We start from the raw sequence: 27,835 nt of genomic DNA, 5'->3' as shown, positions 1-27,835 counted from the left end.
TAAGTTATTTCTCTAACACGTTATTTCCATTAACACATTATTTCCATAATATACATAAGTTAGAAATGACACAAAAGAAAATAAGAAACAATATTTAATTTTAGAATTATGTAAACTTATTGATGAAGAATATTTTTTTAAAAAAAAATTATGGTTATTATTGAAATATTAATTTTATATTTTTATTTAAAATAATAATAAAAATAAAATAAAAATTACTAAAACCACATCAATAAGTTGGGTCAAGCAAAACTCAAATCCGATATCCGAATCAAAATTATATGAATTATTATGGGTTGAGTTGGATATACACGTAAGTGAATGAATTAGAGAGATTTAAGAATTGATTCGACATGAATAAGTGATTTCGTGGGTTGCCCACACCCTTGAACATCAGTATATATGATTGATTTTCATATAAAAATATATGAATTAATATCATAAATAATATATAATTAAAGATATTATAGAAAAATATTAATATCAACAAAATAAAACCTATTGTCAAAACTAAAAGGTATTGAAAGTCTCCAATAGTTTTTAATTTCTCCAATATAAAATATAACAAAAGAAAAGGTTAAAAGTCAAGTATTTTAAGTTTAAATTTTGAATCATATAACTTTTATTTTTAAAATTTATTTTTCATATATTTTATTTCATAAAAAAATCGATTATCTCATTTAAATTATAAATCATTTTGTAAGAAAAACCAATAAATTATAAATTATATAATAATAATAATAATAATAATAATAATAATATAATAATAATAATAATAAAATAATAATAATAATAATAATAAATTATTGATGGTGAATATTTTGCCGAAGTTTAATAAACACCCAATTGTTGGGTTAATCCATATCAATTAGTGAATATGATTGAAAGGGCATAAGTGAAATTACAACCATAAAATTATTTTAAAAAGAGCATCCGTTACAAGTGAAGTTTTATTAAAATTTGTCATTTTTTTTCTTATTTTATCCTATTTTTGACAAGTCTTGTATTTTTTTTTTTTATTTAAAAAATAAATGTTTGACTTTTCAGTTATTAATTATTAATTATTTTGTTTGAAAATTTTGGACAATGTTTCTAGACATTTGACATTTTTTTGGTAAATTTTATTTAAAAATATATTTCAAAAATATACCATAAATAAAACACATAAACCATGCCTCTTAAAACTGCTGAGTTGAATGACAAAATTCCATGTATTCATTTTTAAGAGATAAATTTTAACTATTTAGTCATTATAAAAGAATATAAAAATATAAGCTTTGTTTGGTAAAAATAGTATTTGTTGATAAATTAGCTAATAGTTTATGATTGATCATTGATAATTGATAATTTATAGTTAATGATTAATGCCTGATAATAATAATAATCAATAAATTAATTGAAGTATTCGATAAAATTAATATTTTAATTAATTATAAATATAAAATAACATAAATTGAGCTGGACCTATCATGATACATAATTATTTTATTTTAAATTCTAATAAGTTATTATAAATCGAAAAGATAACCATAAAATAGAAATCTCCTTTGTGTGGGTAGAAGTAAGAAAAAGGAAGAAAAACAGTAGAAAATGGCATCCAAGGCAGTGACACGTGTGAAGACAATGGTAGTAGCCATCCTTCACACGCACCACACCACCCTCTAGCAGCCCGCCCAGACTCCACAAAACCTTATGTCATCAGTTCGGCAGTATTTTGAAAGTTCAAATATAAACCCCACTCTCTCACTCTCTTTCTCTCTCTTACACCCACTCTCCCCTCTCCTCTCCCCTCTCCCCTCTCCAGTAACGGGTCTCCATTAATGCTTCTCTCTCCACATTATTTTCACCCCCACTCCCACTACTACACTTTCTTCTACTCTATCCGTAGCTAAATTCCCCCACATTCCCATTCCCATTCCCCTGTCTCCTCGCGTCTATCACGCTTCAACTTTTTTCCTTCCTTTTCTCTATAATTTCAATTTCGAAAATCACCTCACCATTCTTTCTCCTAGGGTTTTCTACTTTTCTTCTCTCTTCATCTTCATCATCTCAATTTCTTCGATCTACATGATTCGTTATGGACAAAATCAAATCTCGTCGCACCAACTCCAAACTTCATCTTCCTCAAGGTCACTCTCTCTAACCGTTTCAGCTTCATGTTGAACTTTTTACATTTTCGGTTCAAATTCATTTTCATCCTTTACTTTATTATTTATTTATTTTTACTGTTTTGAACTTTACTTGCATAATTTAGTTATTTAATTTCATTCTCAGTATTTTATTGATTTTTGGTTTTGGTTTTATAGTTTGATTGCAGTTTCTTTGTTGCTTAATTATTTATTTTGATTTTCAATTTTCATCATGGATCAGTCTTTTTGTACGATCGTTTTTAACTCAAGTATACTAGAGTTCGAATTTTGTAACTGTGTGAAAAAGCTAATCGGAAGTCGAATTTTATTTTTGGTGATAAATAATCGGAAGTCAAATTAATAATGATTTTGCGGACCGAAATGTTTCTGCTTTTTAACTTTTCCGCCGGTTCTGTCGGCATGATTTTGTTAATATTCATTATGATTTTTCTTTTGGATAGCATGTACTTTGATTACACTTTACTTCATGTTTCAATGGAAACACAGTTGAAAATTTGTTGTTGTTGTTATACTGTTATTATTGATCTGATCGTTTTATTTTCAGTTTTGATGAAAATCTATAACAAGTTGCTGATTGTTTCCTTGCATTGATTGATTCTAGTAATTTAGAACAGTATTTACTCATCAGCTGTTATTTAATTGTTTTATGTATCTGCTTGAGATTATTCATTATATGCTGATAGTGTTATTGTTTAATTCATGTTCAGGGAAAGATCAGAGTCATAAACAGCCACATCATCAAGATATGCCACCTGATTCTAGCTCTTCCAGTGGTGGGGTCGGAGACAAAGATTCGGTGAGCTGGTTTTTCCTTTTTCTGTCTTAGCACTTTCACAGTTGGTTATGAATTTATGTTATAGCATTCATGAATATGGAAAGTTAATTTGTTAAATCATCAGGCTGTTTCATTTATGTCACCGCGTCAGTTTTATAAAAGGATAAAAGAAGTACTAACAATTATAGCAAATGTGCTGAATTTTGCAGTTCTCGTTTAAATTTGGATGGAAATCTTCTAAACAACCGGTTGGAACTCCGATTAAGAAGTTATTAGCTGAAGAGATGTCACCAATGACTGAATCCAAGAGAAGATCCCCAGGTGTTATAGCCAGATTGATGGGTCTTGACGGGCTTCCTTCCCAGCATCATGTTAATAAGCAACACATGGATCTGCATAACTCAGTGGCTTTGGAGAAAACTCGAAGCAGAGGAACGCCAAATGAAGGCCGGTCCTCTAGGAGAAGCTCAAGGGATCAGGAGGAATTTAAGGATGTATTTGAGGTCTCAGAGATCCCGAAGGTAGAGAGTGGTAGGTATTCGTCTTCAGACTTGAAGGGTCATGAAGATGAAGATGAAATGTCATTCATTGAGCAGAAGTTCATGGATGCCAAACGCCTTGCAACTTATCAGGATTATCAGTCTTCAAAGGAATTCCATGAGACACTTGAGGTTTTGGACTCAAACAAGGATCTTCTGCTGAAATACCTCAAGCAGCCAGATTCTTTGTTTAAAAAGCATTTGAATGATCTACAAGCTACACCTTTTCAATCACATTCCGGTCATGTAGAACCATCCAATATGGAGAACTTTGAACATGGTTTAAATTGGAGGTTAGATAAGGAGGCACAACATGTGAATTACAATAGGTTTCATCAGAAGCACTCTGATGATTATCACAACCAGTTTGACAAAAGGCGTGTGATGCAGAATTCACCAAGATCATCAAAGCACCGGTTTAAGGGTAGCCGTGAACAATCTGCAGTCCCAACAAAGATTGTTGTCCTAAAACCGAATATTGGAAAACTACAGAATGGTACCAAAATTCAATCATCACCTTGTTCTCCGCATAACTTTCTGTCAGAACATGGAAATCAAGTTGAATTTTCAGATGTCAGATTTAGAGATACTGAACTGTATCAAAAAATTAATTTGCCCGACAGTTCCAGGTCTTTTAGGCACAATTCTTTAGAATCTACAGAAATTGCAAAAGAAGTAACTAGGCAAATGAAAAACAGTCTGACCAGAGGTTGTATGATGTCTTCCTCTTCAAGATTTAAAGGATGCACTAGAAGCGATAGTTCAAGCAGTGCTTCTGGGAACGAATCTCCAGAGGAAATAAAAGCAACTATGGGTGACCCATTTGACTTAAGTAAACGTAGCAGGCGGTCATCGCGTTCTAGCGAATCATCTGTCAGTAGAGAGGCAAAAAAGAGATTATCAGAGAGGTGGAAGATGGCACACAAATCTCAAGAGGTGCAAGGCTCGAGCAGGAGCAGCACGCTGGCTGATATGCTAGCATTCCCCGGTAAGAAAATGAAGGGTACACGGTTCGACAGCATGTCAAGTGGAGGAGGTTTCTATGATAAGTTTACTCGCCATGGTGAACCTTCTGGATTGGTTGAACCACTGGGTATCAGCAGCAAGGATGGTTGGAGGGATGCATGTATTGGAAGTCTGTCGAGGTCGAAATCTCTTCCTGCTTCATCTACTGTTTTTGGAAATGCTAGAACATTTGTGTGTGCTGAAGCCCTTCGTAATGATCGATATATGGGGCCAAAGGACCTTAAACGGGAGAGAAGAAGAGCTACAATGAGTCTTGATCATAGACATGGTTTGAATTCTGGAAGCACAATATCTGGTCACAAGAAGTCTTGGTCTTTGCTTTCATCGAAGCAGGAAATTAACGAGTTCTCTCCAGACTTAAATGCAGTTCAAAATAACATAATGATCAATCTTGAACAATATTCACCCAATCTAGAAGTTCATTCTTCTGAAACCTTTGGCCAACGCCTTAGAAATACAAGTGTTGTTAGTGATGATGTCGTGGATGTAGCAAACGGAAACACAGTTGAGCCTTTTGAACCTTCTTCGGATAAGGCGCTTACTGGAACATCGTCATGTGTCTTAATAAAAGGAGACAGTAGTGTTGTTGAAGACAATTCAATGCAAGAGGTTTGGTTTCTAGCAATGTTATTTTTACGATAAATTTATTTATACTTCACAAAAGCCATGGTCATCTCAATTTTTTGAAACCATTTAACTCATCTTTTGTGTTGTGATTTGACTCTGAACTTTATATTCACCTCATATCACTTAAGCCAATTAACCAATTAATTTCTCATAAAGATTATGAAATTCAACAAGTATAATTAGCCCAAAACCTCTTGCTTTAATTTACATACGAAATTGCCAAGTCAATATCTAACGGCTTTGTGCTAGCTATTTGTATATCTAATTTGTGAACCCTTATGCATTTGTTAAATTCTTAATATCCTTCACCACCTGTTTGATGCAACATTCCTTTCTTATCTTTTTCTGCTTCTGTCTTACTATTTTCCTATTCTTAGTTCTTTTATGTTATGATCATACAGGTCTTTCCCTCAGATTTTGATTATTTTTTGAACTTAGTGTCAATCAAATACATCATATAAAGTTTTTAAAATATTCTAATGTTTCAGATGTTATTAATACAGAACTGCCCATTTTTGTTGCCACTAAGATTTTGCACACCTGTTTTGATGCTAGCTGCATCCATACATTTTGTGAAGTAATGAGAGGATAGTTCTACTTTCTCAATGATCATGTATTCTTGCCAGAAATTACTAACTAGTTTGAATATATCAAAGTTCTGTTAAGTGTCTTGTTTGTTTTTACTTGATATTGTTGTAATATTTCAGGAAGTATCAGCTGGTTCTACTGGTGGAATTTCAGTCCTCTCTGAAGCACCTGCACCTGGACTTGAATCTCCATGCTGTAAAGATGCTGATCAGCCCAGTCCAATCTCAGTTCTAGATCCTTCTTTTACAGATGACGTGTCATCTTCTTCTGAATGTTTTGGAAGTGTCAGTGCTGACCTACAAGGTAAGGAAACTGGTATTTATTTTGATAGTTCTTCAATGTTACTGCTGTGTTAGACCTCACCTTATATTTGGATCCACACTGTTTACTTTAGTTGGTCAATCCTCTCTCTGCCACGTTTTTCTCATAATTTCCATACCAATAAACTGCAAGAGTTAAACTATTTTGTGTAATCGTAAACTTTATTTATTAATATTCTATATATGAAGGTTAAATCTTTACAGTTTTATGATCATATAGAGAGATTTAACAATAGGCTGAAAAACAAATTTTTATGTTTTTCTATTTTAGCTTGCACACATTCTTGATCATAATAACTAGAAAGTAGTGTGTAATGTAGAAAGTGGGAAATAAATTGCTATATTCAATCTTAGATTTCTTCTTTGGCAAATTTATTATTTAACCATAACAAAGTGTTTTTCATGCGCAAAAAAAAAAACTGCAGTGTCGAAGATCCAATAATAAGCTCTTCAATCTCTGGGCAATCCTGTTAGTGCCTGAGGTCTTAGTTATATTATAACAATCTAATGCTAATCATGTTATATGTGATGGTTGTGATTTGAGTAGCTGTTATATTTGTTAGACCTGATAAATCACCAGCACAAATGAATTTGTGCTCATACTTTCAACTATATTCTGCTTCAAAACTATCATCAATTTCTTTGAGCTTTATAACCTAAGAGATGTTTCTTTGAAGGATTGATTAGATTTCTCCTATGTATAAGTCCGTGTCTAATGCTTGTGCCTTTTTTTTTTCCGGTTACCTTGTTGTATTGAACCTTTACTGTTGAATATTATTCATAGGGCTTAGAATGCAACTCCAGTTGCTGAAGTTGGAATCTGAAGAACATGTGGAGGGACCTATGCAAATTTCAAGTGATGAAGATGGCCTGGAAGCATCTGCTGAAATGTTAGAAGAAAATGCATTATGGAAAACCGAAGATAGCTGGGAGTCTTCTTACATTACTGATGTCTTGTCTGAATCTGCTATCGTCAAGGCTCAAACTCAACATATTTTGGAAGTTTGGCATTCTCTAGAATGCCCTGTGAGTCTGTCTGTGTTTGAAGAGCTTGAAGAGAGGTACAGTGATTGGACTATTTGTTCAAGGTCTGAAAGGAGATTGCTTTTCGACCGCATCAATTCAGGAATTGTCAAGATTCATGAGCAATCTACTGACCCACAACCATGGGTGGTGGGTAATGCAGGCAAAACTTTTGGATCAAAAAGGATTAATGGGCTCCAAGATGGTATTTTCCAGATGCTAGGGAGCCAAGGAAAGGTAGAAGATGATGATGTCCTGAGTAAGTTGCTGATTGTGGAATCTCAATGGTTGAACTTGAGAGATGACATTGATGTAATAGGAAGAGAAGTTGAGATATTGATATTAGATGATTTAGTGGCAGAAATAGTTGGTATCTAGAAATTTTGTACCCTGAGAGCATAGTTGTCCTTAGAATGCTTCCTAGTGATGTAAATCAAGTAGGGCAATAGTAATTTCATCTAAAGATGAATAAATGGATAATAATATTTTTATTTGGACAAACTGCATGCGAATAAGTTTGACTGAAATTGGAAGAGAGCTAGCCATGGTAGATCAGCTTAGTTTTCAACCTGAAATAATTGGTAAAAATCATGAAATTGGATCCATCTATGTTTGGTCTTCACTGGCCTCCCTCAAAAGTGGTTTTTCTCCCAAAACCATGCAGCAATCATGTCTGACAATAATATCTTGTCAACGTTTGGATCACCAAGTGTTGCCTCAAGTGTTTTTTCTCTCAAAAATGTGCAAAATAGCGCCTGACAATAATATCTAGCCATTGACCCAAACATCTTGAATCAATTAATTTATGTATTTTTTTTATGGGAAGGCTGATTGCACCCTATCTTGAATCAATTAATTTATGTATTTTTTTTATGGGAAGGCTGATTGCACCCTATGTGTACATGTTACACTTTTGAAAACTCGAAAATATCTTTTATGCATTTCGAGATGCATCTAAGGGAACACTCAAAATCATATTAGATTTTGTTATATATATATATATATATATATATATATATATATATATATATATATACCAAAAACTTGATAACTTCTCAACAAGTGTACCGACAGTGTCGAAGTAATAAAAAACTCGAATCCACGTGGATTGCTATTTAAGAAGACAATATTGTGCAATGTTTATAAAATACTCATTTGGGGGTGGATTTCGAGTTTTAATTGCGAAAAGAAAATAAAGTGTTCTGTCAATAATATGAAAGTGGTCAGATTTTGTATTGAATCCCCTATTTCTCTATTATTGATGTTCAATGTATTACACAAATGATATCGTCATTATAATTCCACGACGAACTAACACAACCACTATACACAATCCCTTGGTGTATAACTCACTAATCTATATTAGAAGTCTCATATCCCTATTCAACTGGCGTAAGTGAGATTAGGCGATGCAATAGAACGTTAATTCATAAGCCACTATTCGAGGTCTCCTATCCTTATTGAACCAACGTAAGTATGACAATTGCTCTAGGTCCAACACATGGACTAATGGTCAGTATTTCCTATGTTTCCAAATTCAGATTAAAAGAGTATTTCACATAAAAAGTATTACGGACAAGAAGCAATTGAATAGAACTCAAATTGTTCATGCAATAACAAATATAACACGTATCCCAACAATATTAAAATAGGCTCATCCTACAAAACCTATCCTAGAAGAATTAGCTACTCATAATAAAAATTACAATACCAAATAAAAATAAGAGGTTTGCATAAGAGATCCTTTGAAGAACTGACCTCTAATGGCTTCAAATGCGCTCCAAATATGCCTTATGGTGTTATAAATCGTCACTTGCAGTGTAAATCGTAGAACCCTTGAAAAGATGGCAAAAACTCATTTTTATATAAGTCAAATCAGTTTAGAACGCGTCAGAATAGGTCCATAAAAAGACCTATCACGTGCGTGATAGCTTGCATCGCGTGCGCGATGCTAACTTTGCTTTTCTATCACGCGTGCGATGTTGCGTGATGCTGCGCGTGATTATTCCAGTAGCTACACATTTTTGCTTCTTTTTCTGTCTGATTTTCACTAAGTCCTTATTTTTTCATACTTAGTCATATTTGCATCTTCCTTTAACTTTTATTCTTCATTTTGCTCCTTTTTAACTTGTTTTGATCCGTTTCTTCGATCGAAAATATGCAATGACAGAGTGTCATCATAACCACAATAACAGAAAAACACGTTGCATAATAACAATTGAACATCACCATATGAAGTTTCTTTACCAGACCATCATTCCAGCTTCGAACTTCAATCCGACAAATTCAGAAAATATTCTCAATCTTTGACAAGTACTCAATCTGTCTTTCATCTCACCATGACTCGTTCAATTGATAGGGTAGTCTCTCAATCAACATGCAAAATCATTTATACTGAGTTTGATCATGTTCTAATAGAATTCGTCAAAGAAATCAAAACACACGCATTTGAGGGTTTTTTCGGTTATATTGTGGCTTACGTTCAGATAGGATATATTTGGGAAAATAGGCTTAAACCTTTGGAGTTAGGTACCTAGTTCTTCTCTTGTCATCATACGAATCTTTTCCTTATTAAGTAATGATACTAGAGATCCTGCTATTATGATCCTCAACATTCATTCTGCATTCTATTTCTTTTTTTTGAAAGAGTTGTTTTTATCTCCTTATGTTCTCAATTTTTTTTAATTTTTGACTATTATTTTCCTCTAGCACCCCAACCTCAAACTTAAACTTTGCTCACTTCCCAGAGCAACCCTAAACTTATTTTTTTTCATACAACTTAAGAACTAAACATTTCTACCTAACTCTAAAGGGGTGGAAAGATAAAATCTTTCAAGTCATATGGCTAATAAATAAGGCTCAGTTAGTGAAAGAAATGTCAAGCTCAAAGTGGTTAGCAATGAACATATCTTATTACTACATGGTGGTTACAAAGGCTCAAAGTTCAAAACAAACAAATGCCTCAGTGTGTGTAAATCAAACCAGACAAACTGAATCGAAAATAGTTCAAACATAATAAAGCAATAATACATGGATACACGTGGAATAAAAGGAATAGTAAACAACGAAATTTATTTGGCTCAAACCTTACTAGTTGAGGTATATGAAGGTTGAGTACAAGTCTCTTTATTCCCTTTTCATCCTTTTCCTTCAATTTGTAAGTCGCTTTCCTGATGATCAAGTTTCCTTGGATGGTACTTTTGGTTCATTTGTTCAATGATACACGTGCAATTTTTGTAAATTTGAAAAAAACAAACAAATGCAAACTCATTCATTAAAGACAAACATAAATAGTGTTTGAAAGGCATGCGCGAGTGAATAATTCCTCTTATCGAATCTCACTACTAACATACAACAAATTCCGTGAAAACAAAGAAACTAATTATGACAAATGGGTTGCCTCCCATGAAGCGCTAGTTTTATATCATTAGCTTGACGACTGGATTCAAGGGTCCAAACGTATTAGGAAAACTTTTTCATTTGGAATTTTCCCTCCATAATAATACTTTAACCTTTGTCCATTTACTTTAAATCTCCTCATATCACCAGGATCTTGAATTTCAATGGCACCACTTTGACAAACTTCTGTAACAACAAACGGTCCTGACCACTTGGATTTTAGTTTTCCTGGAAACAGTCACAATCTTGGATTAAACAGTAAGACTTGTTGTCTGACTTGAAAAATTCGCCTCACCAACTTATTGGCATGATATGTTTTGGTCCTTTCCTTGTAAATTAAAACATTCTCATACGCAGATAATCACATATCCTCCAATTCATCAAATTTCAGTAATCTCTTCCTCCCAGCTAGCTTTTCGTCAAAAATCAGGAATTTTACCGTCCAATAAGCTTTATGCTCCAGTTCTACAAGGAGATGACATGCTTTAACATAAACCCAAATGTTTTTTGAAGGCTATTCTATATGCCCACAAAGCATCCAATTTTTTCGACCGATCTTTTCGTAATGCTGCCACTATTTCTCCAGAATTTGTTTCAGTTGTCTGTTCGATACTTCGACTTGGCCATAGGTTTGAGGGTGATATGGTGTTTACACTTTATGTTTAAAATTATATTTTTCTATAAATATTTCCAAATACCTATTGCAAAAATGTGTCCCTCCATCACTGATTAATACCCTAGGTACACCGTACCTGGCAAAAAAATTATTTTTCAAAAAGTCAGTAACAGTTCGGGCGTCATTAGCACTGCAAGCAATTTCCTTAACCCATTTGGTAACATAATAAACACAGACAAGAATATAAATATACGAATTTGATTGGGGAAATGGACCCATGAAACCAATTCCCCGACAATCAAACGATTCTACCTCAAGCATAATATTCGAAGGCATCTCGTCTCATTTTGAGATGTTACCAGTTTTATTGCATTCGGGGCATGCAGACACATATAACTTACAATAATTAAATATAGTAGGCCACCAAAACCCATTTTATAGTATTTTTGCTGCAGTTCTCTCACCACTATGGTGTCCTCCATATGGAGAGCTATGATAATGCATAATGTTGCATGTTTCTTTACCTGCATCACACATGCGAAGTAAACCATCAGGACTTCTTTTAAACAAGTATGTATCATCCCACAAATAAAAATTTGCCTCTTTATAGAAGCGTTTTATTTGCTGCCAAGTGTATTCTTCTGGTACCACATTTGTCGCCTTATAATTTCCCATGTCCGCAAACTAAGGTTTTTCACTAATTGCCATTAGATGCTCGTTGGAGAACGTCTTTGTAATACTTTGCTTATTTCTGGTAGCTTCAAAATTCTCTAGCATGGAAAGGTGATCTGCGACAACATTTTCTATCCCTTTCTTATCTTTAATTTCCAAATCAAATTCTTGCAGCAGAAACACCCATCATAGCAATCTTGATTTTGAGTCACTTTTATTGAATAAATACTTCAAAGTTGCATGATCTGTATAAATAATAACCTTTGAACCTATTAAATTCAGGAGAATTTTTTCCAAAGCAAATACTACTACTAGCAATTCTTTTTCAGTAGTGGTGTAGTTAACCTAATTTTCATTTAAAAATTTGCTTGCATAGTAAATTGCATGGAATTTTTTTGCGTGTTGTTGGCCTAGTACTACGCCGACAATATAATCATTGGCATCACACATAATTTTAAAAGGTATCTCCCAATTTGGTGACACAATGACCGAAGCAGTTATCAATTTATTTTTTATGACAGAAAAATAATGTAGGCAATCTTTATCAAAGTTAAATTAGTTTTCTTTGATCAATAGGTTACATAGGGGTTTTTCAAAATTTGAAAAGTCTTTAATAAATCTCCTGTAAAAACCTGCATGACTTAGAAAACTCCTGACTCCTTTAACATTTATGGAAGGGGGAAGTTTTTCTATCACTTCAATTTTGGCTTGATCGAGTTCTATTCCTTTAGCAGAGATTTTGTGACCGAGAACAATTCCTTCAGTTACCATAAACTGACATTTTCCCAATTCAACACTAAGTTTGTCTTAGTACATCTCTTTAGGACATTATTTAATTGATCAAGACAATAGTTAAACGATGTACCGAATACAAAAAAATCATCCATAAATATCTCTATTGAGTTTTCAATCATATCGGAGAAAATAGAAAGCATGCACCTTTGGAATGTTGTTGGCGCATTACATAATCCGAAAGGCATCCTTCGACACGCAAAAACTCCAAATGGGCACATGAATGCTATTTTCTCCTGATCAGCGGGATCTACGGCAGTTTGGTTATACCCTGAGTGTCAATCTAAAAAATAGTAGTAGGCTTGTCTTGCTAGTCTTTCAAGCATTTGATACATACATGGCAAGGGAAAATGATCCTTACGTGTGGTGTGGTTTAAACTGTGATAATCAATACACATTCTCCATCCTGTAACAATACGGGTTGGGATTAGTTCATTTTTTCATTACCTATAACAACGGTGCCTCCCTTTTTTGGAACTACATGTACTGGGCTTACCCAAGAACTATCAGAAATAGGATAAATGGTACATGCTTCAAGCAATTTATGGTGTTATGTTTTTACCACTTCTCTCATTATTGGATTTAATCGCCATTGAGGTTGTACGAGCAGTTTGAATTCTTCCTTGAGCTTGATTTTATGCATGTATTATGCTGGACTAATCCATTCCAGGTCAGATGCTTTCCATCCCAATGCTTCTTTATTTACTCTTAGCACTCGTAACAACTTTTCTTCTTCGACTTTTAATAATGTGTTACTGATTATTATGGGGTGCCTATTTCCATGACTTAAAAAAACATATTTTAAATGCTCAGGGAGCTCGTTTAGTTAAGGATCCATGGGTTTCTCCTCACTACAACCTCCTAATTCTTCAACTTTTTTTTATAAGCACGGTCCAACTGTGCTGCTTGCAATTGTAGCACCAACTCATTTACCTCAACATTGTCTTCGTCTTCACCTGTTGTTTTCGTCAATTAAATAGATTTGGTAGCATCGCAAATCCTCATGAGCGTGTTTCATAGCTTCAAACACATTAAATACTATCTGCTCTTTATTAAACCAGAAAATGAATTCTCCTCTTTCTACTTTAATCAAAGCTCTTCCCATAGCAAGGAAGGATCTTCATAACAATAATGGTGTTTCAACATCTTCCAACATATCCAAGATGACAAAATGAATAGAAAAAAGTAAATCATCAACCCTCAATAACACGTCCTCCAATACTCCATATGGGTGTGTGACTGATCAGTCGGCCAAAGTTAATGTCATTTTCGTAGGTTTTGGCTCTCCACATTTTAATTTCTTCATCATGGACAATCACATCAAATTGATGTCTGCCACTAAATCATAGAGTGCCTGGCCAATTTTCAATGAACATTTAGAGCATGGAATAGTAAATCTACTCGAATATGTTAGTTTGGCTGGTAGCTTGCGTTGAATGATGGCACTACATTCCTCAACTAATGTAACATTTTCATCATCCTTCAATTTGTGTTTACCATTTAGAAGCTCTTTCATGAATTTGGCATAGACGGGAATTTGTTCTAGAGCATCACAAAACAAAATATTTACTTATAATACTATGAGCATCTCCATGAACGTTTTAAACTTCCTTACTTCCATATCTCTTTTCGACTTTTTCTTAATAAAAGGGTAAGCTGGTTTGATGAAATCGGGTAAGACGGGGGTTGGTTCATTGATGATTTATTTTTCTCTCTCCTAAAAGGCGAGTCTTTATCAATGAATTTGTCAAGTGTCTTTCCCTTCACAATAATCTCGCTCGAAACTTCATCCCCTGTAGGTTTGGATTTTGGTTCCTCATCTTTCTCACTGCTTTGTTCCACCATTTTTTCTGCTTGTTCACACTAGGCACAAAGGGAACTATGTGATTTCTTAGTTCTATCACGTCACCATTTCCTCCTTCCTTTTCTAGTGACGTTATTTGCTGAGATAGACTAGACATTTGCCCTTCTAGTCTTCTCATTGACTCCTTGTGCTTTTCGTTCAACAAGCTTTGTAATCTATTAATCTTCAAAAATTCATTTTATGTTACCAGCATAAATTGAGTCAGTGTTTTTTCCAACAAGGAGATCTTGACTTCCGCATCTGTTTGTGGTGATCCATGATGGGAATTTATGGTTATAGCTTGTACTTCTCCTATAAGTTGTTCTTTAGCATAATTACTTGCAAAGTATTCTTCCCCACAATTAGCACACAGTAAAAATACTACCTCATTTGAAGACTCATGAGTTGTACTTGCTACATTCAACTTATGATTCAACAATTACAACTTTTTGAGAAGCTCTTCGTAGCCTCCTAATGTCAAATCACCCTGAGATATGCTCTTTGTTTTCACATACTTAAGGCCTCATGTATTTGCAAAGTTATACTCATTTAAGCTCATTTTCTGTATCAGCTCTTTTACCCGAGGTTCGATCATTGTTTTGATCGTACCTTCGACGGATGCATCTAAAAGCATCCGTGCTTGTGTTTGTAAACCCTTGACAAAACTTTGCATTTGTTCCATACTGCTCATATTATGACTAGGACATTTGCATAACAATAATTTAAATCTCTCCCAAGAATCATAGAGAGATTAAGTTTCTTGCTGCTCAAAGGGTGTAATTTCTGCTTTCGTCTCTGTGAATTATGATATAGTGAAAAATATTTCTAGAAATTTTCCTTCCAATTCTGTCCATGTTTTGATTACTTCATTTGGAAGACACAATAGCCAATCCTCTGCTTTCCCCACCAAGGAGAAGCTGAATAATTTCAGTTTAACCTGATCCTCTGTAATACCTTATGGTTGGCACATCGACGCTGTCTCGTAGAACCACGCTAGGTGTTCCCATGGATCACTTGTTGTGTTCCCTCCAAATTTCCTGTCTCTAAGATCTAAAATCACATAGTATTTGATGTTGAAATTTACGGGAATTGTTGGGACAAAACCCAGAGAAACCTGGGTTGCATCAGGAAGCCTACAGTAGTCCCCCATAGTTTATGTTGTTTGTTCTACCATGATGGCTTTTCTATGCCTTAGACCTGCAATGTGCACCACATAAATAAACACCCACAATAATGTTGCTTGACAATAATAGGCAATAATTAAAAAAATTGATTAAATGCTGTAAAAGTAAAGTAAAAGGAATTAAAGTGTTGCACAAGCGTTGCCTTGTTGAAATTATCAACAGTCACCGACAACGGTGCCAAAAGCTTGACGACTTCTCGACAAGTGTACCGACTATGTCGAAGTAATAAAAAGATTGAATTCACAAGGACTGCTATTTAACAAGACAATATTGTGTATTGTTTAGAAAAATACTAATCTAGGGGTATTTCGAGTTTTAATTGCGAAAATAAACTAAAGTGTTATGTCAATAATATGAAAGCGGCCAAGTTTTGTATTGAATCCCCTATTTCTCTATTATTGATGTTCGATGTATTACATGAATGATATCGCCACTATAATTTCACGGTGAACTAACACAACCATTATACCCAATCCCTTGGTGTATAGATCACTAATCTCTACTAGAAGTCTCATATATCTATTCAACTGGTGTAAGTGAGATTAAGCGATTCAATAGAATGTTAATTTATAAGCTACTACTCGAGATCTCCTATCCCTATTCAACCGGCGTAAGTATGACAATTGCTCTAGGTTTAACACATAAACTAATGGTCAGTATTCCATATGTGTCCAAATTCAGATTAAAAGAGTATCTCACATAAAAAGCATTATGAACAAGAAGAAATTGAATAAAATTATAATTCAAATTATTCATGAAATAACAAATCAAACATGAGACCCAACAATATTAAAATAGGTCCATCCTACAAAACCTAACCTAGAGAGAATTATCTACTCATATTGAAAATTACAATACCAAATAAAAATAAGAGGTTTGCATAAGAGATCCCTTGAAGAACTGGCCTCCAATGGTTTCAAATGCACTCCAAATAAGCCTTATGGTGTTATAAATCGTCACTTGTAGTGTAAAATCGCAGAACCCTTGAAAAGATGTGTAAGACCCTAATTTTGACCCTAAGATCCCTCATGCAATTTCATCATAAGCATTAACATTGGGATCATACCTTGGCATTCTCCTTACCCCTCCTTCATTGGGTTTGTTTTGGGAGAGATCACCAAGCACTTTCTGATTGTATCATACTTGTATATTATCATTTTGCTAACCAAAATACCAAAAATATGTATTTGTATTTGCCTAACTCTTTTGCAGGTAGGGCATGATCCCATTGATTTATCAAGTTCATATCTAGGGTTTGAGACCCTCATGACAAAGAGCACAACCATGAATTGATCCAAGAATGGTTATGAGCATCATATATGAGTTCCATTGATTCCTACATGTTATATTGATCAAGCATTCTTCAAGAGTTTGAGGGTGATTTGCCTTGGAAACCGTAGTTTGACTGGGTATCTTGAGTAACTTCTCCAACAAGCTATCTCACCAATTGATCAAATTTCTCAAGGTACACTTAAAAATTCATCATATTATGCATATATGATCTACCATGAACCTAGAAAGTCCAAAGAATTGAAGGATAGCAAGTTGGTTGATGGTGGTTGGCCAGATGAATTCATCTGATCAAAACTGGGTCTCCCTAGACTCCATCTCCTACATTTTTCACCATATGAAAATGATTACAAGATCAAAGTTACTCTAAATGACATTCCAAACAACTTTAATGTTGAGACCTAGAGCTAGTTTTTCTTGGAAAATCATTTTCTATATTGAAACATTATAGGTCATTTTGTCTAAACCCTAATTTGAAAGTCAACTTCCCAAGGCCATAACTTACTCAATTTTTATGATATGAAATATTTACAAGTTTCACAATAAAATTCAAGATGTCTACTTCAACTTTGATGTTTGGAGTGAGAGCTAATTTAACTTTTATGAGCATGTGATATGAGGTTACATTATAGGTCACTTTTGACCTATACCATTGAACAAGTGATTTTTCCAAACTTCAAAAATGCATAACTATATCATTCCAAATCCAAATGACATGAAATTTGTGACTATTTTGAAGGTCTTTGAAAGAGATACAACTTTGATGAATACACTTTTCTCATTTGAAGCTCACATAAATAGTTAAGCAAGGTGGAACATTGAGATATATGGCTTGATACTTAGAATTTTTTTTGATATGTTGAAATTTCCAAACTTCCACCTTAAAATTCATCATAATACAAGCTTCAAATTGAAAAGTGTTAAACATAAAAATTGTTCCTATTGATCTAACCTTTCCAAAAAGTCCAATTTCATCCATTTTGGACAAGGTTTGAATAGGCTGCGCATGGCTTGAACATTGCATCATCATTTGGTAAAAATAAAACTTCAAGCTTCCATGTACAATTGCCTAGCACTCCAATTTGATTTCAGACTTGTTCACACTCAATTATGGATCAAATGGAATGATCTCATGGGCCTGTACACGCCCATGCACACATGCATCACTCATTGCCAATTTTGGAAACTCAATTGTAAGGTGCAAATATCATGTGATTCAGCTATAAATAGAGCTCCCTATGCTCAGAATTGAGGACTCCTTCGTGCCAGCTTTGATCCCAAACACCAAACCCTTCCATTTGAGAGGATAATCCTGAGAATTTCCTTTGGAAATTGAGTTGGAATCTCACTATTTTGAGATTCAAAACTCCAGGGATCCAAGACCTTTTGTGCATTCTAATCTACTTCTGCAAGCATCCTGAGCAAGATCAAGCACGAGCCAAAGCAAGAACAAGTGAATCCAGACCTGCATTGAAGGTATTTTACAGGAAATTTCATCTCTTCGATTCTCTCTCAATTCCATTCAATTCTCTTGGATCTTTGGTTGTCTGAAGTCCTACCAATGTAGGCAAGAAGATTGAGTTGCTTAGAGGTCAAATCGAAGCAACTCAGTTGACACACCTCAAAATTCAACTCCTCATATCTTTCTATATATGTGAAGTTAGTTAAAATTGAGGTTAGATTCATGCTTTACGCCATTTTTTCTTTCAGATCATGTCCTTCTTTTTCATTTTCTTGATGGTGATGAGTGAACCAATCCGGCCCGGGTCACCGGAGAAGATGACCGGCCTTTGGACTCCGGCGATGCGCTGGAAGTGTTCAGAGCCATTGATCTGTTTTAAATTGTTTTAATCTCACACATTGGTTCTGAATGCCATCCCTGTGGCGCATTGACTTAAGTCCACGGCGGAAAACACGCTGAGGACCACTTGATCTGCCACCTCAATTAATGAGGGAGATCAAATGGTCCACGTTTTTTGTTATTTTTCTGATTTTCTTTTATTCATTTTATTTTCATTAATTCATATTAATTTTAATATTGATCCAAAAAATATGAGAGTTTCACCAAAAATTTCAAATAATTTCCTCTTTCATATTCTTAATTAAAATTATTTTTTGGATCATTATTAATATTTTTCATGATTTAATTGATTTTGCATTTGTTTTCAATTGTTTAAAAATACTTTTAAGTCTTTAAAAAATCTAATTTTTTTTCTCCAAGGTCCTTTGACCTTGTTTGACCTCTGATGAATCTCATGGCCATTTCTTTGGTGTTTTGATGAGGTTTTAGGAATTTGACAAACCATATTTAATTTAAATGCCTTATTTTAGTATTTTTAATTTGAATAAATGTCAAATAATTTTGTTGACCAATTGTGATGACTTGTTTGAGTTTGACTCTTGTTGTTGGGCCTTGGTCAAGGTTGATTTGACTTTGTCAAGTTAATATCATTGGATTTAGGGGATTGATGGAATGTACATTCCATCTCCCAAAATGAATGGATGATATTAATTTGGTAAAAGTCCTCCTTTGACCAATTTGAGTTTTGATCCATTCCCCTCCCTTTCATCTCATTCCCCTTCTTTATGCATTCATCTCATTTGGCCTATGATATCTCAAAGTCCTAAAGCTAGTTGATTGAAAAATTAACATGAGTATGGATGAGATTAGGCCACTTCTTTTGCATACTTATTTTTGTGTGTGGTATGTTTCATGAGCATAGTCCATTATACTATGTCTCTAACATGCATTAACACCAAAATTCTATTGCCCGACCTCAAATAGTTGTGACTTCTACATAAGTCCAATTACGATTCTTAACATAGCGCTAAATTTGTGACACAAAAGGCATAGCATTCTAGTTAGTGAGATTGTAAGTCTCCCTCTTTTATGGTATTGTATGGAAACTTGGCCTTTTTTCATTCCTTTGGAAGATGTCTTGGCTCAAGGATCCATGCTTGTGATAAGTGGGTTGAGTGTTCTCCAAAGAATGTCTTAAAATGAAAAGCAAAAGCAAAAACAATACTAACTTCTAATTCATTAACGACTAACTTTTAATTTCAAGCCATTTACTTTAATGTCATTTAATTTTAGCCTTATTCATTTACCATATTCATACCATTCTAATTGTTTATCATAATGCAATTTTCCCTTTGTCCACTTGGACCATATTGTGTGATATATCTTGTTTGTGTATACTTTGCTTGTTTGTGTGGTCTTTGACCATTAATGTACATAATAACAACAAAAAACCCTTAAACACTTTTGTGTGGACTGTTGGCTGGATCTTGGACAAATAGACTTAGAACTTAGGCAACATTCCTATGCTAAAGGATTTGGCCAATGCCAACTTATTGAGAAACCAAGTGCTTGTAATTTGAAACTTCATCTGATACATCATTCAAGATCCCTCTGAGTTCATCTACAACATGATTATTGGGAAGCTGTTATTTTGAACCTGTGACTTGTGGAATCCATCTGTTACATGGGCTAATCTGAAGAAGATCATGGAATGGCTAAAGCTTGGATGTGGCTATCTTTATGTCTCCCTCCCTTTTCAAAATCTTCTTTGATTGAACTTATTTTGTTCTAAAATTTGACCGCTTTACAGAAAGATAGAAACTTTGGCCTTATGCCATTGCATTTTCAAACTTCTTTTCTTAAATCAAACTAGTAAATAAACCTAACTATACTTGACTTAAACTTTCAAAAAAAGCCAAAAAAGAACTAACTCATTCAAACCATTTTTAGGTCTTTGTGCCTTTCAAACTTAATTTTTATTAAAAGCAATGCATCCACTTTGAAATTTGTATCACAAACTACGAGGTTTTGATCCCTCATTTTTATGTTGGTACATAGGCACAACACCGAAGGTCTTGTCAAACACAAAAATATAATTAATGAATTCTTTTCTTATTCCCCCATTCTATTTATTTGTAAACATCATTTTATACAAAATACATATGCACACAAAAAGGGCTCCATAGGAGTACTTAGGACACTTTGGGTGCTAACACCTTCCCTCTGTGTAACCAACCCCCTTACTTGTAATCTCTGACATTTTATTAGTTTTGATTTGAAAACTTCTTACTTTTGGGTTTTGTTCGTACTTTTTCCCTTTTCCCTCGGAAACAATAAAAGCGCGGTGGCGACTCTAGTTATTTGATCTCTAGCTTATCCATAGCTTGATGATCATGAATTTACCGCTACAAGATGCCCCAAACTCCTTTTTATATTAGTAAAATCAGTCCAGAATGCGTCAGAATAGGCCTAGAAAAGGACTTATCGTGTGCGTGATAGCTTGCCTTGTGTGCGTGATGCTGACTTTGCTTTTCAATCACGCGTGCGATACTGCGAACGATTATTCTAGTAGTTTCATGTTTTTGCTCCTTTTCCCATCCGATTTTCACTAAGTTATTATTTCTTCATACTTAGACATTTTTGCATCTTTCTTTGGTCTTTGTTCTTCATTTTTGCTCCTCTTTAACTTGTTTCGATCTGTTTCTTCGACCGAAAATATGAAATGACGAAGTGTCATCAATTTCCAAAATTCTGGGGCATATTTTGGGTTTTCACCATGGTGAACTAGCACCCCATGGGGTGGATAAAGTAACCCCCTTTCTTGAAGTGTTCTTTGGGTCAGTTTATGGGTAATACAATAATTATTACCGCTGATAGAATCTATTTTATCCTTGTCAAAGTCCATTAGATTTTATTTGATTGTAACTATTTGGTTTCTCAAATGAGATCTATCTTCCTCCTTTGCGATGTTCCCTTCCTTGTTACAAAGCTTGTAAGCGAAACCTTTGTAGTCTGTTAAAATTTTAATTGTGTTCATCTTCATCAACTTTGGGACCACCAAAGCATTAGTGATTGTTTAAGCTTTGGCCATCATCGGGTTTTGACACGTTATATGGTTCCACATTGCCTCTGCCATTATTTAGTTGTCTCAATTTTTGAAGGTATCTCCCATGTTTCACTCTTCTTTTATGACCATATTCGCATCCATGTTGATGAAATATCTTGTATTGTTGTGCCAGGTTTTGATATCTTCCACGGGATCAGTTTTGGCCTTGTTAGGGTTTTGTTGGCGATCTTCATTATTCTTCGATTTTCCAACTTCTATGCCTTTTATTAAGTTTTTTTATCTCATATTATTATTTTTATTTTTCCCAATGCATGTGCTTTTTATTAGGTTTCTATTTGTTTGTATAACAACTAATTGTTTGCGAGGTACCATTGTTTTAGTTGTTACATACCTTATACTCTTCATGGTTCTTTGAGATTCCAGAGCACTCCCCTTTATACTCAGTTTTACCATTGATTAACTTTATCTCTTGGCTTTCTCCACTATTAATCCACTTGTAATGATTTATGTTATTGTTTTTGTAATGACTCATTTTATTAATCAAGTATTGATTGTTGTTGTAAGTGCTTTAATGGCTTTGATCATTATACTTGCTTTTCTCTTGGGTAAAATTTCTGTTTCCATTGTCTTTATTTTAATTATTAGCCTTGTTACTTTTCCTTTTAATATTGCCTTTTGTCGCAACCTGAAAAATACAGTGTGCGAAAAAAACAACCGGCGAAAGAGAATGACAGAAGAGTCGCCACCGTGCGTTATTCATCCCAAGGGAGGGAAAGGAAACGCTCGAAGTAAACCTGAAAAAAGGAAAGGACAAGACGGGGTCTCGCAACCAAATCTTGGGTTCGGGAGTCGGTTATGCGAAGGGAAGGTATTAGCACCCCTACGCATCCATAGTACTCTACGGGATCCACTTTTGTGGTTTTTGTCTAAAGGGTGTGGGTTTACCTAATGCTGTTTGCCAAAAAAAACAAAAAAAGGGTTAAATGAAAATGACTCGCGCGGATGTTGCATCCACTGCATACGTATCTCATCTGAATATGAGAATCAGAGTCTTCGTAGCTCGGCTGACCTATGGGTTGGGGATGTGTGCTCGCTAAGACATCGCGTCTTATGCCTACGTATCTCATCTGGAATGAGAATCAGAGCAAACCGTAGTTCGGCTAACTACGGGGTTATGGATTGGGTTTTGGACGAACAACGTTACTACGCAATCTACCGGATGCTCGACCTTTGGAGACTTACTCGCCTGTAGTAGAAGGAGTAAACGTGTTGCTTTGGGTTTTAGGGTTTGGGATGCTCGAGGGCAAAAAGGCAGTCCTTGACGAAGGAACCGCGCTACCTGCAGGGATATGAATACAAAACACAAAACATGTATCTCAAAGTAAAATGCCACCAAGGGGCTCAAACATTGCCTCCTATCGAGGTCTTCCAGCTAAGAAAGCGATAAAGTATGAGAAAGGGAAAAAATTACCACACGGATAAAGATCCGAAGCTATAGCAGTTAAAGGGGCAAGAAACCCTGAAATGTCTCCAGCTGGACCGTCAAAGGAAATCAGTCAACACGAATAATCAGAATAAAACTCCAGGGGGTATCCCACAAATAAAGTGGGAAACCACGCGAGTGTCTCTGCGAAAGCCATGTGAGCCCTCACAAAACTCGACAAATGGTTAGAGTAGTAGGATGAAATCAAGAGAAAACAATGCCATGGAAACACAAGACAGGTTAGAATAAACAAAATAGGGTAACCCAGAGTTGCCCCTAAATCAAAATGTAACCACATGAATAATTCCATCAAAATTCACAAAAGGCTCACAAAAAGGTATCAAATTCACCCATAATACCTCATACATTTAGAGCATTCAAATAAAAGGCATAAAGATGATGGATATAGGGCAAACCTGATTGGAGAGCTTGATTGAGTTGCGCCCGTGAGGTTTACAAGTTGAGTTCCTTTCAGGGTTTGGAGGTTGCTCTGAACTCTGTTGGCTTTTCTCTCACTATCTTTTCCTCAGGGTTTTGCTTCTCTTCCTTCTTTTTCCAGTGAATCTCCCAGTGTAACTCCAAGTGTAACTCCAAGTGTGTTTTCCTCTACTGAAACTTCAGTATTTATAGACTGATTTTCGTGGGTAATGGGCTCAAATGAGGGAGACCCAAGTCCAAAATAATTTGTTATATTTTATTTATTTATTTTATTTAATTAATTAATTAATTAAATTTTTTTTTTTCGTTTTTTTTTTTCGGGAAAAATGAAGGGTAAATTTTGGGGTATTACAGCTGCCCCTATTCAATCAACTGGAGACCCGGAAAGAAGATGGCAGCTGCTTTCGTACTTTCGAGGTATCAAGGGATTGAATACAATAAAAGCCCAAAAATTTGCACTGAAGTGAAGTGAAGTAACAATGTCTGTCAGAATCAGCAAAGAGGTGGTCTTGAAAGAAGAATTCGTCTGGTACGGTGAGAGTCAGTTTGAATATCGAAAAAGAATATTAAACTGGATACCAAAATAAATGGTAACACAGAAATAACCATGGCTTGAATGCCGCTCATCAGTCTGAATACTAGAAAGGATTTCGATCTGAACATCGGAAAATGGGCCTGAATGCCACAAGTCGCATCGACCTGAACGTCGGAACCTTCTTCGATCTGAACATCGGAAAATTGGCCTGAATGCCACTTCGATCTGAATATCGGAAAATTGGCCTGAATGCCACTTCGATCTGAATACCGGAAAACTGGCCTGAATGCCACAAGTTGCATCGACCTGAACGTCGGAAACTTCTTCGATCTGAACATCGGAACACTGGCCTGAATGCCACTTCGGTCTGGATACCGGAAAACTGGCCTGAATGCCACTTCGGTCTGGATACCGGGAAAACTGGCCTGAATGCCACAAGTTGCATCGACCTGAACGTCGGAAACTTCTTCGATCTGAACATCGGAACACTGGCCTGAATGCCACTTCGGTCTGGATACCGGAAAACTGGCCTGAATGCCACTTCGTTCTGGATACCGGGAAAACTGGCCTGAATGCCACTTCGGTATGGATACCGGAAAACTGGCCTGAATGCCACTTCGGTCTGGATACCGGTAAAACTTCATGCCTGTCAGCATTGGCAGAAATAGGGAATGATAATAGAGGCGGCGCATGGGCCAATGACACTTGCTGGGGATAACAAAGGTAAGTCATGAACAATCTTCAGTCTGAGTACTGGAAACAACTTCTAGCTTATCACTTGGGATACCGAGAATGTTTTATGCTTACATGCGTATGTTTGAATTTTTCAATGGCGTAATGCTCCATGAAAATGGAAATGCTACACGATTTGGAAGGATGCAATGCAATATGATTCTACATGCAGGGATGCGAAATGCTGGGTAGAATGCCAAGCTGAGACAAGGGATCTGCTGGAGAAATGATCACCATCTTCTGGACCCTGGCAAGGCTGTTGGAGATGCACAGCGCAAAGAACTCTGTGGGGAGATGACTAGCCATGCGGTGTTCTGGCCATACCGAGACTCTGATCGGGGAAAGAATGGCATTGGAAGCCCGCTGCTGAGGAAAGCTACAATGGTTCTGGCAACCACGATTTGCGAGAGATGACTCAGCAGGGGGAGCAAACACTGATACGGTACCGAGGTTCTGCTTCAAGGAAAGAAACCATGGATCTGGCATTGGGATTATCGATCTGGCATCGAACTCTAAGGAGCAGCCACTTCTGCTGGGAAGATACAGTCTGGCACTGTCAACTCCGCTGGGGATATATAGTCTGGCACTGTCAACTCTACTGGGGAGTGTATGTCTTGAAACAACCGCTTGGGGAAGTACGGTGGTGAGAAACTGCTGGGGATTGAAGAATCCAACACTCTGATCAGCTCTGCAGGGTCAAGACACTGAATTCGTCTGTTGGCGACTTCACTAGGGAAAATTCACGATCATCTGCAGGAGATTTTAAGGAAATGCCCCGAGGGTATCTGTTCTGAATAGACGATCCAAAGCACTTAAAATTTACAGCAATTTTAAATGTTTATTAAGCCTGTACCTGTAAAGCCCTTATGTGTCATGATGCAATGTTTATCAAAAATTCGAACGTCATTTTTGCAAACAAAACAGTAAAATGAAAATGAAAACAGAGATATACTGAATAACATGATTTTATTGATTGAATGGCCTCTGAATAGGCATTTACATTAGGAAGCAATCCCTGGAAAGAGGTAATCGCACAATAGATAAAAACAGAAATTAATCTAATGGCAATGTGAAATGGATTTCTATTGGGTTCCAATTCTGCTATGACTTGCTCGTCTTCAAGATCCTCCAGATAATCAGCCTTCTGAAAGAGTGATTGGACTGTTTCCTATCCTTCAAAAATTTCCAGTCATTGGCACGAGATGAGATTCAGAACTACTCAGAACGCAGTCATTCGCTTAATCCCTAACTTTTGCCTGGATCGCCCTTTTCGGGTTTTCAATCCACCGGGATACCCATTTTTGCCTAAGTTGCCTTTTCAGGTTTTCAACTTACCGGGTGTTCAATCTTTTTTTATTTTTGTCCCTAATTTTTGCCCGAACCTTTTCATTTTCTTGGTTCGTCGGGATGCCCATTTTTGCCTGGACTACTCTTTTTACTGTCCAGCGGGTCTATTTTATGCGAAGTATTTTTTAACTGCGTCTGAGTTCACAGGGGAAGTGAAGTTTTCACCATCCATAGTTGCAAGCATTAAAGCCCCACCATCAAAAACCTTGGTGACGATATACGGTCCATCATAGTTAGGAGTCCACTTGCCCCTGCGATCTGTCTGAGGAGGAAGGATCCTTTTCAAAACTAAATCTCCGACTTGGAAACAACGAGGACGCACTTTCTGATCAAAGGCTCTCTTCATCCGACTCTGATACAACTGCCCATGACAAATGGTTGTCATTCGCTTCTCTTCGATAAGACTCAACTCATTGAACCTTGTCCGAATCCATTCAGCTTCGTCTAGCTTGATATCCAACAAGACTCTTAGAGAAGGGATCTCCACTTCAACAGGTAGGACTGCTTCCATACCATACACAAGGGAGTAGGGGGTTGCCCCAGTCGATGTATGTACTAAAGTGCGGTACCCATGCAAGGCGAAAGGCAACATCTCATGCCAATCTCTGTACGTGACGACCATCTTCTGCACAATCTTCTTTATGTTCTTATTTGCCGCCTCAACAGCGCCGTTCATCTTAGGGCGGTAAGGGGAAGAGTTGTGATGCTGAATGTTGAAGTTCTGACACAACTCCTTCATCATTTTGTTGTTGAGATTAGAACCATTATCAGTAATGATTCTTTCGGGAATCCCATAGCGACAAATGATTTCTTTCTTGATAAAACGGGCAATCACATGCCTGGTGACATTCGCGAACGACGCTGCTTCGACCCACTTGGTGAAATAGTCAATGGCAACAAGGATGAAGCGATGCCCATTGGAAGCAGTCGGCTCAATCTTTCCAATCATGTCAATACCCCACATAGCAAACGGCCACGGCGAAGCCATCACATTCAGAGGATTCGGCGGTACATGCACCTTATCAGCATAAATCTGGCACTTATGACACTTCCGAGCATACTTGAAACAATCTGATTCCATGGTCATCCAATAATAACCCGCTCTCAACAATTTCTTAGCCATTGCATGTCCGCCGGCATGAGTACCGAAGGAACCTTCATGAACTTCCTGCATTAACATGTCCGCCTCGTGTCTGTCCACGCATCTGAGCAAAACCATGTCGAAGTTCCTCTTATACAGCACATCGTCTTTGTTCAAGAAGAAACTGCCTGCCAATCTTCTCAAAGTCTTTCTGTCATTGTTGGATGCCCCTGCAGGGTACTCTTGATTCTTCAGAAAGCACTTGATATCGTGATACCAGGGCTTGTCATCGACTACCAGTTCAGCAGCAAACACATACGCGGCCCTGTCAAGGCGCATCACATCGATCCTGGGAGCATGGTTCCAACAAATTACCTTGATCATGGAGGATAGAGTAGCAAGTGCGTCTGCCGTCTGGTTCTCATGACGAGGTATATGATACAATTTTACCGTTGTGAAGAAAGTCAAAAGTCTTCTCGTTTAATCTCTGTAGGGGACCAGAGTGGG

General features: G+C 36.1%; 1 protein-coding gene across 2 annotated transcripts; it reads left to right on the top strand.

The window, feature by feature from the left end:
- The first annotated feature begins 1,671 nt into the window (after nt 1-1,671).
- LOC127091728 (uncharacterized) lies at nt 1,672-7,549 on the top strand. 2 transcript variants are annotated; one of them, XM_051030416.1, is made up of 5 exons: nt 1,672-2,129; nt 2,858-2,946; nt 3,135-5,099; nt 5,825-6,008; nt 6,810-7,549. In XM_051030416.1, exons 1-5 carry the CDS (start codon nt 2,078-2,080, stop codon nt 7,424-7,426), a joined length of 2,907 nt encoding a protein of 968 aa, XP_050886373.1. In that variant the 5' UTR covers nt 1,672-2,077; the 3' UTR covers nt 7,427-7,549. The 2 variants fall into 2 exon arrangements, with proteins under 2 accessions (XP_050886373.1, XP_050886374.1); XM_051030417.1 differs by lacking the exon at nt 1,672-2,129 and adding an exon at nt 2,245-2,750.
- The last annotated feature ends 20,286 nt before the right edge of the window (nt 7,550-27,835 follow it).

Source organism: Lathyrus oleraceus, chromosome 6 (assembly GCF_024323335.1).
Source record: "Lathyrus oleraceus cultivar Zhongwan6 chromosome 6, CAAS_Psat_ZW6_1.0, whole genome shotgun sequence".
Classification (NCBI taxonomy): Eukaryota; Viridiplantae; Streptophyta; class Magnoliopsida; order Fabales; family Fabaceae; genus Lathyrus; species Lathyrus oleraceus.
Note: the sequence above shows the minus strand (reverse complement) of the source record. Positions and strands in the feature narration are given on the sequence as shown.

Coding starts and splice junctions, on each gene's coding strand:
- LOC127091728 (XM_051030416.1), top strand. CDS start 2,078: ATGGACAAAATCAAATCTCGTCGCACCAACTCCAAACTTCATCTTCCT. Junction 2,947..3,134: donor GGGTCGGAGACAAAGATTCG/GTGAGCTGGTTT, acceptor TGAATTTTGCAG/TTCTCGTTTAAATTTGGATG. Junction 6,009..6,809: donor TGTCAGTGCTGACCTACAAG/GTAAGGAAACTG, acceptor TATTATTCATAG/GGCTTAGAATGCAACTCCAG.